The sequence below is a fragment of the Lepisma saccharinum genome, chromosome 3, assembly GCF_977018435.1.
Source record: "Lepisma saccharinum chromosome 3, izLepSacc3.1, whole genome shotgun sequence".
Lineage (NCBI taxonomy): Eukaryota > Metazoa > Arthropoda > Insecta > Zygentoma > Lepismatidae > Lepisma > Lepisma saccharinum.
In genome coordinates, this window is record NC_139231.1 from 53,187,248 (window position 1) to 53,202,688 (window position 15,441).

The 15,441-nt window shown below is 37.7% G+C and overlaps 1 protein-coding gene across 1 annotated transcript in view; it reads right to left on the reverse strand.

Annotated features, from left to right (window-relative positions):
* The window catches only part of Aldh (Aldehyde dehydrogenase), a 45,137-nt gene that overhangs the window by 14,607 nt on the left and 15,089 nt on the right, over nt 1-15,441 (reverse strand). Inside the window, exons 2-3 of the mRNA XM_083118551.1 lie at nt 2,900-3,004; nt 1,710-1,850 (exon numbers count right to left, since the gene is read on the reverse strand). Of these exons, the coding sequence (XP_082974677.1) occupies nt 1,710-1,850; nt 2,900-3,004 (246 nt within the window). The remainder of the gene's footprint in view (nt 1-1,709; nt 1,851-2,899; nt 3,005-15,441) is intronic.

Genomic DNA, 15,441 nt, shown 5'->3' on the forward strand with positions numbered 1-15,441 from the left:
AGATTGATTTTTAATTTCTCAGAGCTGTTAAAGCCTTTGCACCTGTCTTGGTCATCTTTTTATTTTCATTTTGGCCAGCACATGGTACTGAGTTTATAAAAAAGGTATTGAATACATTTGCTACATCGTATGGATTAGTTAATTCTTTGCCTTTTACATTTAATGTTGTTTTTTCTTGTGTTTGAGTGTGGACATGTTACACTTCGGATTATATCCCACATGGCTTTGCATTTGTTATCCGATGTTTGTATCCTTATGTCATTATGTCTGATTTTTGCCTGATACTAATTATAATTTTTGTAGTAGGCTATAAAATTTGGGTCATTATTTACTTTACTTTCTGCATGAAGTAATTTTATTTTTCTGCTATATATTTTTAATCCATTTGATATCCAGGATTTGTCTTTATTTCTTATATTTACTTGTTTTACAGGAAAGCATTCATTGTGGAGTAGGCAAATTTTATTTAGAATGACATTGAATTTCTTATTTGTGCAGGGTAGTTGATAAATGGCATCCCACCTTTCTTCCCCTAGTTTCTGCATGAACATATCAATTGTCTCCTTTGTGTATAGTCTTTTTTGTATTTTATTTGTTGCTTTTGACTCAATTATTTTTTTGTTTCTACACTCTAGTGAAAGAAATTGTGCTTCATGATCGGAATAATGTACACTTACATTTTTTCACTGGTACTTTTATGCTTCTCTGTGGATGATCATGTGGTCTATCAATGAAACTGAATTTGGTGTTATTCGTGTAGGTGAATAGATAACTTGTTTGAGGCCATATGTGTTTAGTGTCATCACAAAGTGTACCTTACGCCCTGTGTTTTTTAGGAAGTCAATGTTCAAATCCCCACATATTATAATTTCTGATTCTAGTGTTTTTAGTTCATCCAAAAGCATTGCGAGTTTTTGTTTAAAAGTTGTATAGTCTCCATCTGGTGTTCTATAGCTACAGATAACCAAGATTTTGAGGTCAAGGAGATATATGACGCTGAATTCAAAGTGTTTTTCTATTGCTTGTACTCTTTTTGGGATAATTTCTTTCACACTTACACCTTGTTTAATAAATATGCTGGTACCTCCGTGCCTAATCATTGATCTACTGGAGAAGCTTATTAATTGATAATTGTAAATTTCAGTAAATTTGATTTCATCTCTTGAGAGCCAGTGCTCTGTAATGCATAGAACTTGTACCATTTCGGTTTCTTCTTTTATGAGAAGATCCAAATTTGGCGTTTTACTTGATATACCCTGAACATTTAAATGATACACATTTATACAGTTTCTATAATTATTGTTCTTTACATAGTAACTATCTCTTATTGGTAGATTTTTGTTCTCATTTACGTCACTTATATTATTTACCAGAAAAAATCATCACTGTACTTTCTGGGCATACATTTCTTCCTGATTGCTACTCAGGGAGTTTTCTCCATTGGATTTTCACTGTACACTGCATACTGTCACCAAGGCAGCTCATTTGAAATACCATGTAGACTATAAGGTGTAAGAAAATGTGATGAAAAAAATCCTAAATTCACAAGACCAAATTGATTTTACAAATGTAATTATACCTCCAAAGAGCATTATAAATTCTCTTACTTGTAGTTCAAACCAAAATATATAACTGATTATCTAACATTTCTTTCTTTGCTCAGCAGTATCTTACAAATTAATTATAAATGATTTAAATTAATTACTTACTGCTAAATACACCCTATCCCTTTCAATCAAGTCAGCTAATCTATTGAGCAGCACTCCTCTGTCTGAGGCATCCATTGTTCGCCAGGGACTCCCAAATTTGAATGCCTTGCTGGCTGCCTTAACAGCTTGGTCCACATCAGCCTGGAGAGAGAGAAATACTGGTTATATCAGTACCTTCCATTCTAGCATTCTTGGATGATGTTCATTAAGCAAGGTAATTAAATATATTGTTTGGACTGTTTAGATACAATACAATACATTATTAATAAAAATGAACTAACAGATGAAGCAACAGCCCATGAGGGTGAGGGTCTACATACTGACTGCCGGTCTCACTCCCACTTGTCGAGGTGGGCGAACATCCAACCAGTTATGGGGTGATGTGTGGTCAGCACGACAAAGCCACAGTCATTGTTGTAGGTTTCCGTGACCGGGTTACGCTATTCATTCGTAGCTCCCCAATTTCCTCATGATGGTAGTCACAGGTCGAAATCTCAGAGAAAAATTGTTACACTTCCCCCCCCAAGACTCGAACCTCCATGCGTCCCATAGCTGGAGTCCAAAGCATAATGCCTTGGACCAGACAGCCATGGTGCGGGACCAATACAATACATTTCAATACAATAATGTAGGGGAATGAAAATAATGAATGAATGGTCCAGAATTCTGTACTCTCTGGAGATAGTTAAACTCTGATTATTTAAGGCAAAATATTTATGACTTCTGAAACATAGTTGTTTCTGTACTGAAAGCATTTCCAATGTGTATTGCTATTTCTATGCCTGCTGTTTTACATTGTTTTCCTGCCTCTTGGGTTAATCACAATACAGATGAACCAATGAAATGAATGATAGGACAAACACATAGTATGTTACACTCATCATTCTGCTACAGAGGCTGGCTAATATGAATTTCAAAAAATATTCTTCTTTATTCACTCTACATACTGCACAATGATTGAAGTTTAACCAATGAAAGGATAGAATTTTCATAGTGTTTACAAGACGATGAACAAAAATAATGTATAAGAGATCGGCCATCTTTCAGAATTACATATTATTTGCCACATATTTTCCAACTGTCTGGATACTTTTCCCCTGTGATAAACTTATCCCAACTACACCTGATAGAAAATCAACTCATTCAGAAATTAGTTTCATTATAAATGCATAAATGGCTTCTATACTTACCTTATTTCCTTCCTGAACATCAGCAATTTTTTCTCCTGTGCTGGGGTTGATTACTGGAAATGTTTTTCCAGATTCTGCAGTGCGCCATTCATTGTTGATGAAAACCTGTGGATAAAATACATTCTCATTAGCTACATTTTAGTTTTAAGATATGCACTTGCTAATCAATATTTCACCTCAATTTTCTTTCCATCAATGAGGCTATACAGATCTTGTATTTGTACATAAAAAAATATCAACAAGATAAAATATTGTTTCTCGACGCCTGAACCAGAAAAAAGTTATTGAGAAAGATTTATGTTCTCTGCACACTACCAAATTTTGTTGGATCGGTGGTTCAAGGGAAATCCTGTATGTGTTGAGGGGGGAAGGGGGTTGAATGTAGTATTTTACGAGTAATGAGAGGTGTCTAAATTTCCACCTTTTAAAATACTATACGGACCTCCCAACGGCATCCCTGCAAGTGCACATGCCTCTACAAGAGAAATATTTTGTTCCTTAACTGTAACAAAGCGAATTAGCAACCAACTTCTGTCATTCCACAAGAGGTATAAGCCGGCAGGGGTACCAACAGGGGGGGGGGGATAAATACAAAATTCTTACATATTAGGCCTTAATTAACATTATAACACCATTAAGCCTTGTTTCCATGATTATGAAAAACTAAATATGCTGACCAAGGCAGTAATTTATTTTAATTAATTCTGTTTTGCAGATATGTGGACGATTGTTTTGGCATATGGAAGGGAACAAAGAGGCAGCTAGACATTTTTGCCAAAGAAATACAAGATGAAGAAAGAGGGATATTATTGGAACTTGAAATAGAAGAAGAAGACAAATTAAGCTACCTAGATATATTGATGCAAAGGAAGAGAGGACAAGAAATTGAAACCGCTTGGCATCAGAAGAAGTGTGCAGCAGAGGTATTCTGCCACAAAAGAAGTGATGTAAGTGAGGTGACAAAAAGAAATTTTATAAAGAATATGGAGGACAGAATCAAGAAAATATGCATGAAAGAATGTGAAAAAGAAGGCAAAATAAATAGCCTATGGAAACAGCTGGAAAAGAATGGCTATGAGAAGCAGGATAGACTGGACATAAACAGAAGAAGGAAGACAAGAGGAAGGGGAGAATTGGAAGAGAAAGAAAAATACAAAAGGTTTGGAATAAGGAGTATGGGGAAGACCACAGAAAAGATATGCAAAGTGCTTAGGAAAGCGGGAATTAAAACTTACAGGAAGGGAGGGAGAAGCATCTTAAGAATAGCGAAGAATGCAAACAAGAAAAAGGAGAACAGATTAGAGGAAGAGGAAGGGATTATCTATGAAGTGAAATGTAAAGAATGTCAGAGTGTGTACATAGGAGAAACGAAAAAAAGGCTGAAAGACAGGTTGAAACAACATAGGGATGATGTACGACTTAAAAGAGAGAGAAATGCAATATTTAAACACACAAGAGAAACAGGACATGACATAGAGTGGGATGAGGCTAAGCAGATAGGAAGGGAGAAGAGAATGCTAGTGAGAAAATGGAAGGAAGCCAAGGAAATAGAGAAGAAAGGTGAAGAAGACATAATGAACTGGAATGGGGGACTGAAGTTAAACAAAGAATGGAAGAAGGTGTTAGAAAGAGTGGAAAGGACAAGAGAGAAAGAGGAGAGGAGAAGGGAGAAAAATGAAGGAAAAAGAGCGTGAGATATTCTATATGAATATCTCTTCACATTCTATATGAAAGTAATTATGATTAGCCTTTTAGGTGCTAGAAAGTTCCTAACAACTTTCTAATAGTCTGGAGGGAGTAATGTTTGTGTATATATAATGCCCTTTTTGTGTATCTTGTTACTTTTGTACTTGATACAGAGTCTGATGAAGACCTTGCTAGAAGGTTGAAACGTTACGTTTAGTTTATGTTTTTAATCAAATAAATTACTGCCTTGGTCAGCATATTTAGTTTTTCTTAATTAACATGTGGGTTCTGGGGATTATGAATTAAACTTTGGGGGGACAGTATAGGTCTTAGAGTATGGCAGGTATTTTAGTTAGAGGGGGTATCCAATGTGTATTACTAGTGTTTTAGTCTGTTGCGGAAATTCTGGTGTGAAGATTGAAAATATTTTTTTTGGAGCAGGCAATATCCACTCTTCAATATCAACAGTAAGTATAAAATTGGCATGGAAATTTTGGTGGTAGGATGGAATATTAAATTTAAAGCCGGAAATAGAAAGCTTTTGATAAAGTGTTAAATCTTAGATTGTCGAGGAATTTCTGTACTGGAGAGGGAGTTCAAACATTATATTCTGGAGACTCTATTTAGCGATATGGTATTCACACGTTTTAGACTCCGAACATGCCAAAGGAGAAACTGGAAAAGACTAAATATCTCGAGATCTTAATAAATTATAGACAACCCATTAAATTAATATTCTTGAAAGCCTGAAAATAAATGGATGTAAACATTTTCTTGCTCGCTTCGCTCGCAATAATCTGTTGCTAGGATGCATGTTTGGCGCTTTAATGAGGTGAATGTGAAGTTTTTATACTATAGCTGCATTACAAGACAATCGATAATCTCAATTATAATGAACGATTTTAGGGGTGGTCTTGAGTGATGGGCCACCTGTTTAGGGAGGAGGGGAAGATCAAGTATAGCATTAAGTAATGCTAAGAAAAAGGTTACTTTCGGTAGACATGCTGTCGTAATTAATTACTTTGTTGGGATTACAATATGGTTTGAGGGCGCGAATGATATGATTTGGGGGGGACACATGTCATGATTTTGGGGGGATGCGCCATTGGCCTTGGGGGGATGGGATGGGCACCCCTGTAAGCCAGCCCCCATGGCAGAGTGGTTAACACATCGCTCTACAACGCCAGGGGTCCCGGGTTCGAATCTTGGCCTGGGCATGGGTGTTTGTGAGTGTCCATTGTGAGCTTAGAAAACAATTTCTCAAGTACCGTCATAGTAGCCAAATTCGATTCTGTGCAGGAGAATCAATCTTTGAAGCACATCTAAAACTATTGATTCACTTCTGATCAGTTTATGCATAATATCTGTAATAAAATTATAATCTTCAGCAGTTATTTTCACTAATCAAATGCCGAGTGCAAATGTTGCAACTTTGCTTTTATGTCAATGAATTTGTCTCCTAGTAGAGCTCAATTTGTAGTGAAATTATGTTCGTTGGTTGACAGTGGCACCTCCTAAGTGGATGATATTTCCGCTCCTCTCTATTTTTAGCCCTAAGTTCTAAATCCCAGTCGTTGAACAATGATATTTCATCATGACAGAAAAAATAGTATAATGAAGGGTGGTATTGTTTCTTTCATGCCTACTTTATTAAGTTAGTACTGTTTTTCTGAAGCACAAAAAGCTACAATTTTTGCTGCTCCGTACTGTTGTGATTTGGACAACACTCTACGATTGATTGATTGATTGATTGATTCAGTGTTTTAAGTCCACTTTATGCACAGTAAGGCTAATCGGGACTGGACCTACAGTTTAAAGTGGGATCCGAACCACTATGTGCCTCCACCGGGTATCGTACCCAGACCCCTTGATTACAAGGCGACGACGCTACCACTGTTGACACCCTACGAGTCAAAGGAACTCAAAAGAAAAAAAAACCTTTCAGCAGCTGCTTACAGTGGTTGAAACATTCAAAATTGCCTTTTACGAACTTCATAATCTTTCTGTTCTTGAAGTATGCATGCCTTCATCAACGACTGCTTGCGGTAAAATCAAGTGTTGCCTTCGTAATAGAATTGGTAATGAGATATTGAGTGCTCTATCCAGGCGCGGATTCACGGGGAGGGCGATAGGGGCGATCGCCCCTCCCAACTGCCATGTTTTGGATAAATAATATTCAAGACTCATTCGTTCTGTACTTTTTTCACCATGTTTAACAGGTTCGTGAAGTCCACTTTATGCTTGTGAAAGACAAATCGGAACTGGACCTACAGTTTAAATTTGGATCAGAACGAGTCTACAAGATGCGTTAAAAGGGAATCGGAGCTGAGAGCAGTGCAGAGAATGTGTCTTTATTTCTCTGTTTATTCATTTTACTTCTCATATCTGATCTTCAGTTTAGCGTGACAATGGGAGGAATTATGATAACAACAGAGGCGTAGCAAAGGGTGAGCGAAGTGGGCGAGCGCCCGGTGCTTCGCGTACCATTGGCTTATTATTATTATTATGTAATAAATTGACGTGAGAAAAATAGATGGAAAGAGCTAATTTTTGTGGCCGATAAAACTACAACATTATGTTTTTAACTGGTTATAAATTCTAGTGAAACATTACACTTTGATTGAATACGTCAACTATTTAGTATTTTAAATCAACCGGGTGGTAGCCATCTGATTTTACAATATTCAGGAAGCCAAACAACAGCAATGAAACGTTCTCTTACAAAGGTTGATAAGCATAAACACAATTTTTGACTTCTCATAACTTAGCGGTTCGAGATCATCGAGAAACATTATACGCAGCAGAAACAACCTTACTTTCTTTATGTTCGAAACTACTTCTTTTACATTCTAGATTATTTTGTAAGTGAACGTCATCTAACACACAACAGCACAACAATGTTTATAACATGCAACACTTATTATTCATTGTTGAAGCTCGTTACGGTAGCTATGGAACTACATTGAAAAACTGATGGCCCGACGCGAATAATAATTCCATTCTACTTTTACTTAAGGTAAAAGTTCTTAATACCGGATTTCCATTCAAAAGTGGAGAGATGCTGGCAGCTGCAGGATAGTACGTAAGTTTTTGAATTTTATTATTTTCAATCGCTTTTCTGTAATTTCTGGCTAATAGCGACGATGAGGATGAGTGATGATGTGATTAAATTAATAAATTCGAGATTCGAACCCGGAAACTTCGGTGGCAAGATCGAAAGTCAGCCACTTAACACACTCGGCCACCGAGCCGGCGTGTTTATATTATTAATGCTACATTGATTTATTGATTGGGCTTATTTTACTTCGCTTTTCTGCCACTTTTGGCTACTCGCGAAGATTAAGATGAAGGGACAGTCACAAAGAACGCCCATTCCCAGGCCGCATTCGAACCCGAGACCCTAATTACTGCTTTATATATGTTCAAAGGTGTTTGTCTATAAAATAGATAAACCCTGTGGCCAACAGGTCTTAGTGTGCCAAAGCCTGCAAACCAGATTTGAGTTAGATGGCGTCTAGTGAACTCATAGAGCCCCATCACCGCTGCTGTATACAGCTTGATAGATTAGATTGCAGAATGAATGCTAGTTATTCTCTTTATCTGCTATTTAATCTACTAGTTATATCCTGTGTGTTATATTTTGTTAACAAAACATAACACGCAGGATTTTTCTGAAGTAACTTGGATTCTTGCTGTAACACGATTATGCCTTGTTTCCATATTAAACACACTATAGTTGCCAACGAAGGCAGTTTCTTTCTCTTTTTTTAAAAAAAATTAAACGCACTTTACACGTTGCGTTTCCACCCTATATCTCATGGATTCCTGTTATTTGGATGGCAAGAAAAACTGTAGGACCTCTCCCGATAAGGTTTTTCCCTACCGTTTGGTAGACGTCGTGGAAGTTCCACCTAGGACAATGGGCCTGCCTGCCTCTGCGTTGGTGGCCCTATACTATAGTGCGCGTCAAATCTCCTGCATATGGCGATAGCCAATAGCAGCGCACTGCGACGGTGCCATGTCGAAATCTCACAAGGAAAAGAAACAGCGTGGTTGAGCGAAACGCCTTGTCACGGAGAGCACAGAACATTAGATAATATAATATATAATAAACTTAATGGGAGAAAAGAACATTACTGATTATGCCAGGGGGACTGCCAGGAGCTCCTCGTCACTTCAACAACTGCCGTCGTTGTTCTCATCGTCAGTGACCGCACTACTTTCGCCCTCTGTGTCACTGTCCTTCAAATTTATTATAATTGGGTCCAAAATTTCATCCCGACCTATCTCCTTTACAAAATCGTTTTCCTGTAATTGTTGTGCGTGTTTAACACAAGCGGCCCATTGTTCTTGTGTTACATTGTAATCTTCGTTAACAAGTCTTTCAACGTCCACAATTTTGAATGTACTGTTTCTATTGACAACCTGACGCTTTACTTGAGCCCACAAGCTCAATTGCATTGTACTGACAATGGTATGGCGGCAGTCGTATAATCTGATGCCCCCTTTCATTAGCAAGTTGATCGAGCTCATATATTTTGTCCTGATTTTTAAACGGCAGAACACGTTGTAATAATTCTGCTTTAGTTTCTGTTTGTGAAAAAATTATTCCGCGTTTCTGTAACCATTGTTGAGTGTCAGTTTTGCGAGTAGAGGTGTTCGGAATTTTGTTAACTATTACGGAATGATAACTTGCATTATCCATAATAATTATGCTTCCTTCTTCCAAGTAATTAATGAACCTGTTCAGAAACCAGTCTTTAAATGTATAAGCTGTCATTTCATTGTGATAATCTGATCGAAATACCCACTTAATCTCTGGTAAGAATCCCGTTTTCGTCGAACAAACATGACACACGATAAGTCGGCTACCTTTCCCTACGGGTACCTTTAACCCACCATTTCTTGAGGTATCTTGCCAAATACTTTTTAATGTGTGGTTTTGATTTACCCATGTCTCATCAAGGTAAAAGATTTGTCTCGAATCACCAGACACTCGAATTTCGTGCATTGTACGAAGGAATTTTACCCTTGAAGTAACAATGTCACTTCTCTCCATCAGAAATTTACGACCGTCGTTGGTTTTCCTGTACTTGAAGCCTAATTGTTTCAATATTCTCAAGGTGGAAGTTGTAGAGCCTTTGTAAGATATTTTGTCCCGTAAAGAGTACGTTATCTTTTTGGCAGTAGGAAATTCGCCACGATCGTAAAATTCAAAGACGGTTCTACGAACTACGTCTTTTTCAAAGTCATCTAAGTTTGTCGTTGTTTTCGCTACGTTAATGTGCTTTCTAGGTGATTGAAACATTGGAGCAGGCCCCGATCCATATGGTTTTGTCCCCGAACATTTCCGAGAAACGGTAGCTTGATTCACATCACACGCTTGAGCTGTTAGAGCCTGGCACTTCTTAAAGTCAATTTTTCTTCTCTCTTCTTCACTTGAACATTTTTTTAAAAAAATGTACACCTGAAAAATCACCTGTCGTGTCTGGTTCGAACAACACTGTATTTTTTCTCTCTTCTCTCGCTACTACTACCACTTCGTTTACTCAATGACATGCTGCACACACCCACTAAACACACGGAAAAAACGAGCAGTGGCGGTATCCTCTTCGTCAACTTCTTCTACCATCACCGGGAACGAATGTACCCTGTTCCCTTCGCTAATCGGAAAGTTTCGGAATGCAGCAGGAACGAAGGGAGAACAAAAACGATACAATGCAAATACGTTTACGAGTGCATTTCCAAGTGATATATCAAGTCGATTGCAGTTGGTTCTCCGGCGCAAGGCTGTAAGGTACAAATGGCCTTGTCCCTCTTCCAACTGAAAAAAAGAGGCCCTCACAGATGGTAGAGACGTTGACGGCGTTGTGAGGCCTTGAACTGACATCTACCTGTACCAACCAAGCCGCATCTTTTCAGGATCTTAAGAGACATAGATTGCCCAGGAACCATCGACAGAATTATGGAAGCTATTACACCGACAGGAAAGCATATCAGATGTCCTAAATTCACGGCCTCAAAATCAACAAAATAAGGCTGTTCACAGAGATGAATTCTAGGTCCAGAATTGTGGAATCTAATCTTGGAACCATCTTTAGAAAAATTAGTAAATATTTCGGGATCAAAAGCACAAATAGACTATGCAGATGACGTAATAATTGTAATATAAGATAATTCAAGAACAGAGTTGAGAGGAAGTCCAGTATTGCGATAAACTCTTTCGAGGACTTGTGAGATATGGCGAAATTGATGATTGCCACCCAGGAGACCAACTTTATAATCCTAAAGGGTAAGCTGAATGATAATACACCCACAGATGAAACTCAGAGAAAAATTTTAGAATAGTAAAGGTGTGAAATTACGAGAAATGCAGCGATAAATTGGTAGCAATAGGTTCGAAGACATTCAGACTCCCTATGTCGCTTATAAACCCATACATATCTATTCATAATCTACAACGCGATTGTTTCTTTCGACGGACCAATCTGAGTAGACTACCTAAGTTATTCAGTCCGTTCGATTTGGCTCTGGGCCGAGATAGCGCGTGACATGGCGCAGATGCCGGCATTTTTGTCTCGTAACGTCTCGGTTATATACACACATATCTTTAGAATGTAGACAACCTATTTATATTGCACAACGCACTGGCGGTTTTAGGATTCGTGATCAAGGGGTACGATAAGCAAAACAGCGCCCCCCCCCCCATACTCATTTTTTTAGCGATTTTATATGTAGTATCTATGACAATTTTTTATAAGCTTAATAATACAGTATAATTAACGTAAGGACCTTTTGGAAGCGCTAGTAAAAAGGATCCCATATTATACAGGTATATGTCTATATGCTTCTAACGAAACTATTAACATTTAATTATTAATATTTACTTATTAAATAATTATATAATTAATGCCTCTATATTGTTAATGTCTTTTGTATTTGTTATAATGAAACCTAGTACATGATACGAGGTATTACATACAATATTTTTCAATATGTGTTCCGAAAGACGAAAGTTAACTTATGATCGATCATTGATTTCTGTCCTCCATTCCAAGATATTACCATCCACCTTACACTCTAAGCAGACGAAATCTACCTTTCTCTTGTGGCGCCGGTGCCGTAAGGTTTATTTAATTTTCCTCTATTTGTACTGAAATGTTTGTGCACGTTAAAAATACTAAGGTTAACAGTTGAGTTTACAAAAGAAGCCTACGAGGGCCGTACGATCTGAATCTATCAATGCAATGCGAAATATTAACATTTCTGCACAAGTTTTGTTCAACAAACATCAATAATTCCTCGAGTCGATCTTGTGTCATGGTGGTTCTTATGTTTTATTTCACCAAAGACAGCTTCTAGAAACTTGTCTCTACGCTGGCTGTCGGAATTGGTATGCACAAAAATGATCTAATGATTGACTTTACTGTTGGGTAAAGAACAGCTGTCGCTGCAGATCTGAAACACTCCACCAATAAGGGAGGTCCTAGCTTCAGAAAACTGCGCAGAAATCAGACTTTTAAATACTAAATTCCAAGTCTAGGTCTGGCGTCTCGATTTTTCTCACATTATCACAGATCATTTGTGTCTGGTTAAACAAAATACAAAATGCGTATACAATATCATTTATTAAACCTTAAGTTATTGAGATACAATCAAAACACGTAACCTGTTGCCCCTGAGAAGAAAAGGTAAAAAAATGCATAATAAGTTTAGCAAACATCTTCCCCATTAGCTACCGTGTTAACTCTCAAAATTAAGATTTTTGGTCCTAAGTATACATACCAACATAAAAAAAAACTAGAAGCCACAAAGAAGAAATCGGGAACATCAGAGTTCCGAACAGTATAATTACATGTCTAATCCTAATATTTGATTTTCTTTGGGGGACGATAAAAGAGAACTTGTTTCTTGCTTTTAGAATCATTAAGACGACCGGAAGTATGAGGAATGGGTGAAACTATAGAATTAGGTACGACTACTACACTCAAATACTCGCCCAAAACGTATGATTTGGTTAACTTTTTTTCCTCAGGGGCGAAATGTTACGTGTTCTCATTGTCTCTCAATAACTTACAGTATCTTCACGGACGAAAGGTTGGTCAAATAAATCACGTTTCGTTTTGATGTTGTTAGCCGTACCTAATACTATACGTAGTTTTACCAAGAAATGACCAATTCTTGCTGCAATATTTTATTGTGATGTCAAAAGAAAAAGCCAGGAGAGAATCAAAAGACAAAAACAACACTAAACTTGACATAACTAATGTTATCCAAAATTCAAGTGTCAATATCTCTAGTTTCGAAACTCGAATCGCAAAATTTTTTTCACTGTGATACTGTTCTGGAAAAGTGTACAAAAATGATTCGCTAGAAGTAGGACGTTTTTCAATGATTTCAATAACTCGCCTAATTTCGAACGTTTCAGAAAATTATTCATGAAAGTAGACTGACGCAAGGTAGACTTTTCCCGTTCTCTCGGCCTTTCCTATTTTCTGCCCCTGACAGTTTCTTCTTTGCTGTACTTATTTTCATTGGATGCGAAAACGGAAAACCTGTTAAGACCGTACTCTTCTAATGCATGAGATTCATTCACTACGAGACCACAACTGATTTTATCGTGCCGCTTATTGTTGCGAATTATTAAAATGTTCAGAAACGTCCAGTAGCCCTTCCGAACAGCCACCTGCCGCGTTTTAAAGCAGTGAACGGAAAAAGAAACACCGACAATTTAATTCGAAAAAGTGAGAATGGATCTTATAAGGAATTGTTGACGTTAGAGGACAGGTTCCGCGCGATTGTTGACAGTTGATTGAAGCAGCAAACAAAAGTAACGATGTTTTGGCATTTTTCCTCTTACATATCTCCAAAGTGTTTCAGTCGGAACTTTGCAACGTGGAAGTTGCATAGCAACAAATATGCGCAAGAACAAGTACAAGTTTACCCCAAAGGATGCATTCAGTAAATAAAATCCGGCTACGTTCTGCCTTCATGTCGCCCCGGCGTCCGTGAAACAGGGGGTACGGCCATACCATCGTACCCCCCCCTCCCCCGGAGCCGCCGGTGGCACAACGAGTACTAGCCTGTGTTATAAGAGTTGTTCGCAGTTGTTCAGGCGCTATCTCGGCCCAGAGCCAAAAGGAACACACTGTACAATGTATGTAACAAAAAAAACATCATCACAAATTAAGGAGATCATTAGAATGGCAGTTGCATTTCGAACAACATTACTGATAATTATGGAGCTATGGCCTATCGACAAAATAATCAAACACAGAGCCGAAATATGCTGGTGCAAGGAAGGCCAAGAAGAGAGAGTTTACAAAGTAATTGGCAGATATGCCCCTACCCTTGCTGAATTAACTCCCAGATCATCCAGGAGTGGAAGGAAGAATGGTCTAACAGCCTCCACAGCAGGAGACTGTACCACTTCTTTCCATGAGAGAAGCTGATGACAGATTGCTGTCGTTCACCTCTCCAACGACGAACGGACACTTCACTTACGGTAAATTGTCGACCGTAAGAACACTGAGCTCTTAGAAAAGAATAAACAATATACTGGACTCATTTTTCAAGACAAGATTTTACTAATTTTCTTTCCGGAGTCTTTTGCAATGATTGATTCACAGTTCCAGAATTCCTCGACCCACAAAATAACTTTATATTTAAGTACTGCATCATATGAGTGATGCTTCCGTCTCTCCATTTTTAATGTCCGTTTGATGTGCACTTTGCAAAAGTTAGCTCACTGACCACCACGTTACTGCAAAGAGCATAAGAACAAATCACACTGTTCACCAATGAAAATAAACTGACTCTTTGTTGTGAAATGTTGATTGTTCAAACGCAATAAGTTTAAAGGAAACAAAATTTCGTTAAGGGTGATTTGTTTTACCAATACTTGTACTTCGGTAAAACATCGAGGAGAAAACTTGATTATTGAAATTTGCAAATACATACTTCATTCCATATTACACTACTACCATGGTGTATTTATGCACAGGGTTGGAAAAAAACTAAAACTAATTCAGGTGCCAGCTCCTTTTACTCAGGAGCCAGGTTTTCTTTTTCTTCAAATATGGTCTAAGAAAGCCATGAATCCAACTAAGATAAAGCTACACATTTTGAAATATGATCTTAAAACAGTTAATTTATTAATTGGATTGGATTAATAGTAATTAATTCTTGCGCGACAGTGGCCATCCTAAAGGAAGCTCAACTGGTAACAGCATGAAAAACTATGCAATAATTCTAATACTATATGGCCGACTCTACAATGTCGCCACAGATTTTAAAAATCGGCTATAAAAAAAATAGCAACAGTGAAAAAATATAATGGCATGTTTATTATTATGATGTAATGTTACACGTGATACAGAAAACACACAAACATTAAATTTAGCACTGAATTTGAAAATTCAGGCAGCAGGTGAAAAAATTCAGGCGCCCTGTATTTTTGATTGACTGATTTGATTGATTTGGTATATTTTACTTCGCTTTTGTGCCACTTTTGGCTAATTGCGAAGATGGGGATGAGTGATGAAATTGATGAATTGACATTTACAAACAACCATGCCCAAGCCGGGATTTGAACCAGAGACCCCTGTCGTCGTAGTGCGATGTGCTAAGCACTCCGCCACGGGAACCGGCGCCCTGTATTTTTTTTACCCCTGTTTATGCATACATACTCTGATCAATACGCCATCGAATCCACGGTTCACATAAATTTTCAAGATCAAAGACCCGAAAAAAATGTGCGCCTGGAATTCGAAGAAATACGGTATTATAAATTTGATAATATCTTTGCTGATGTATGCCTGAAGATTTTGTATATATTCACTTTGAGATGTAAATTT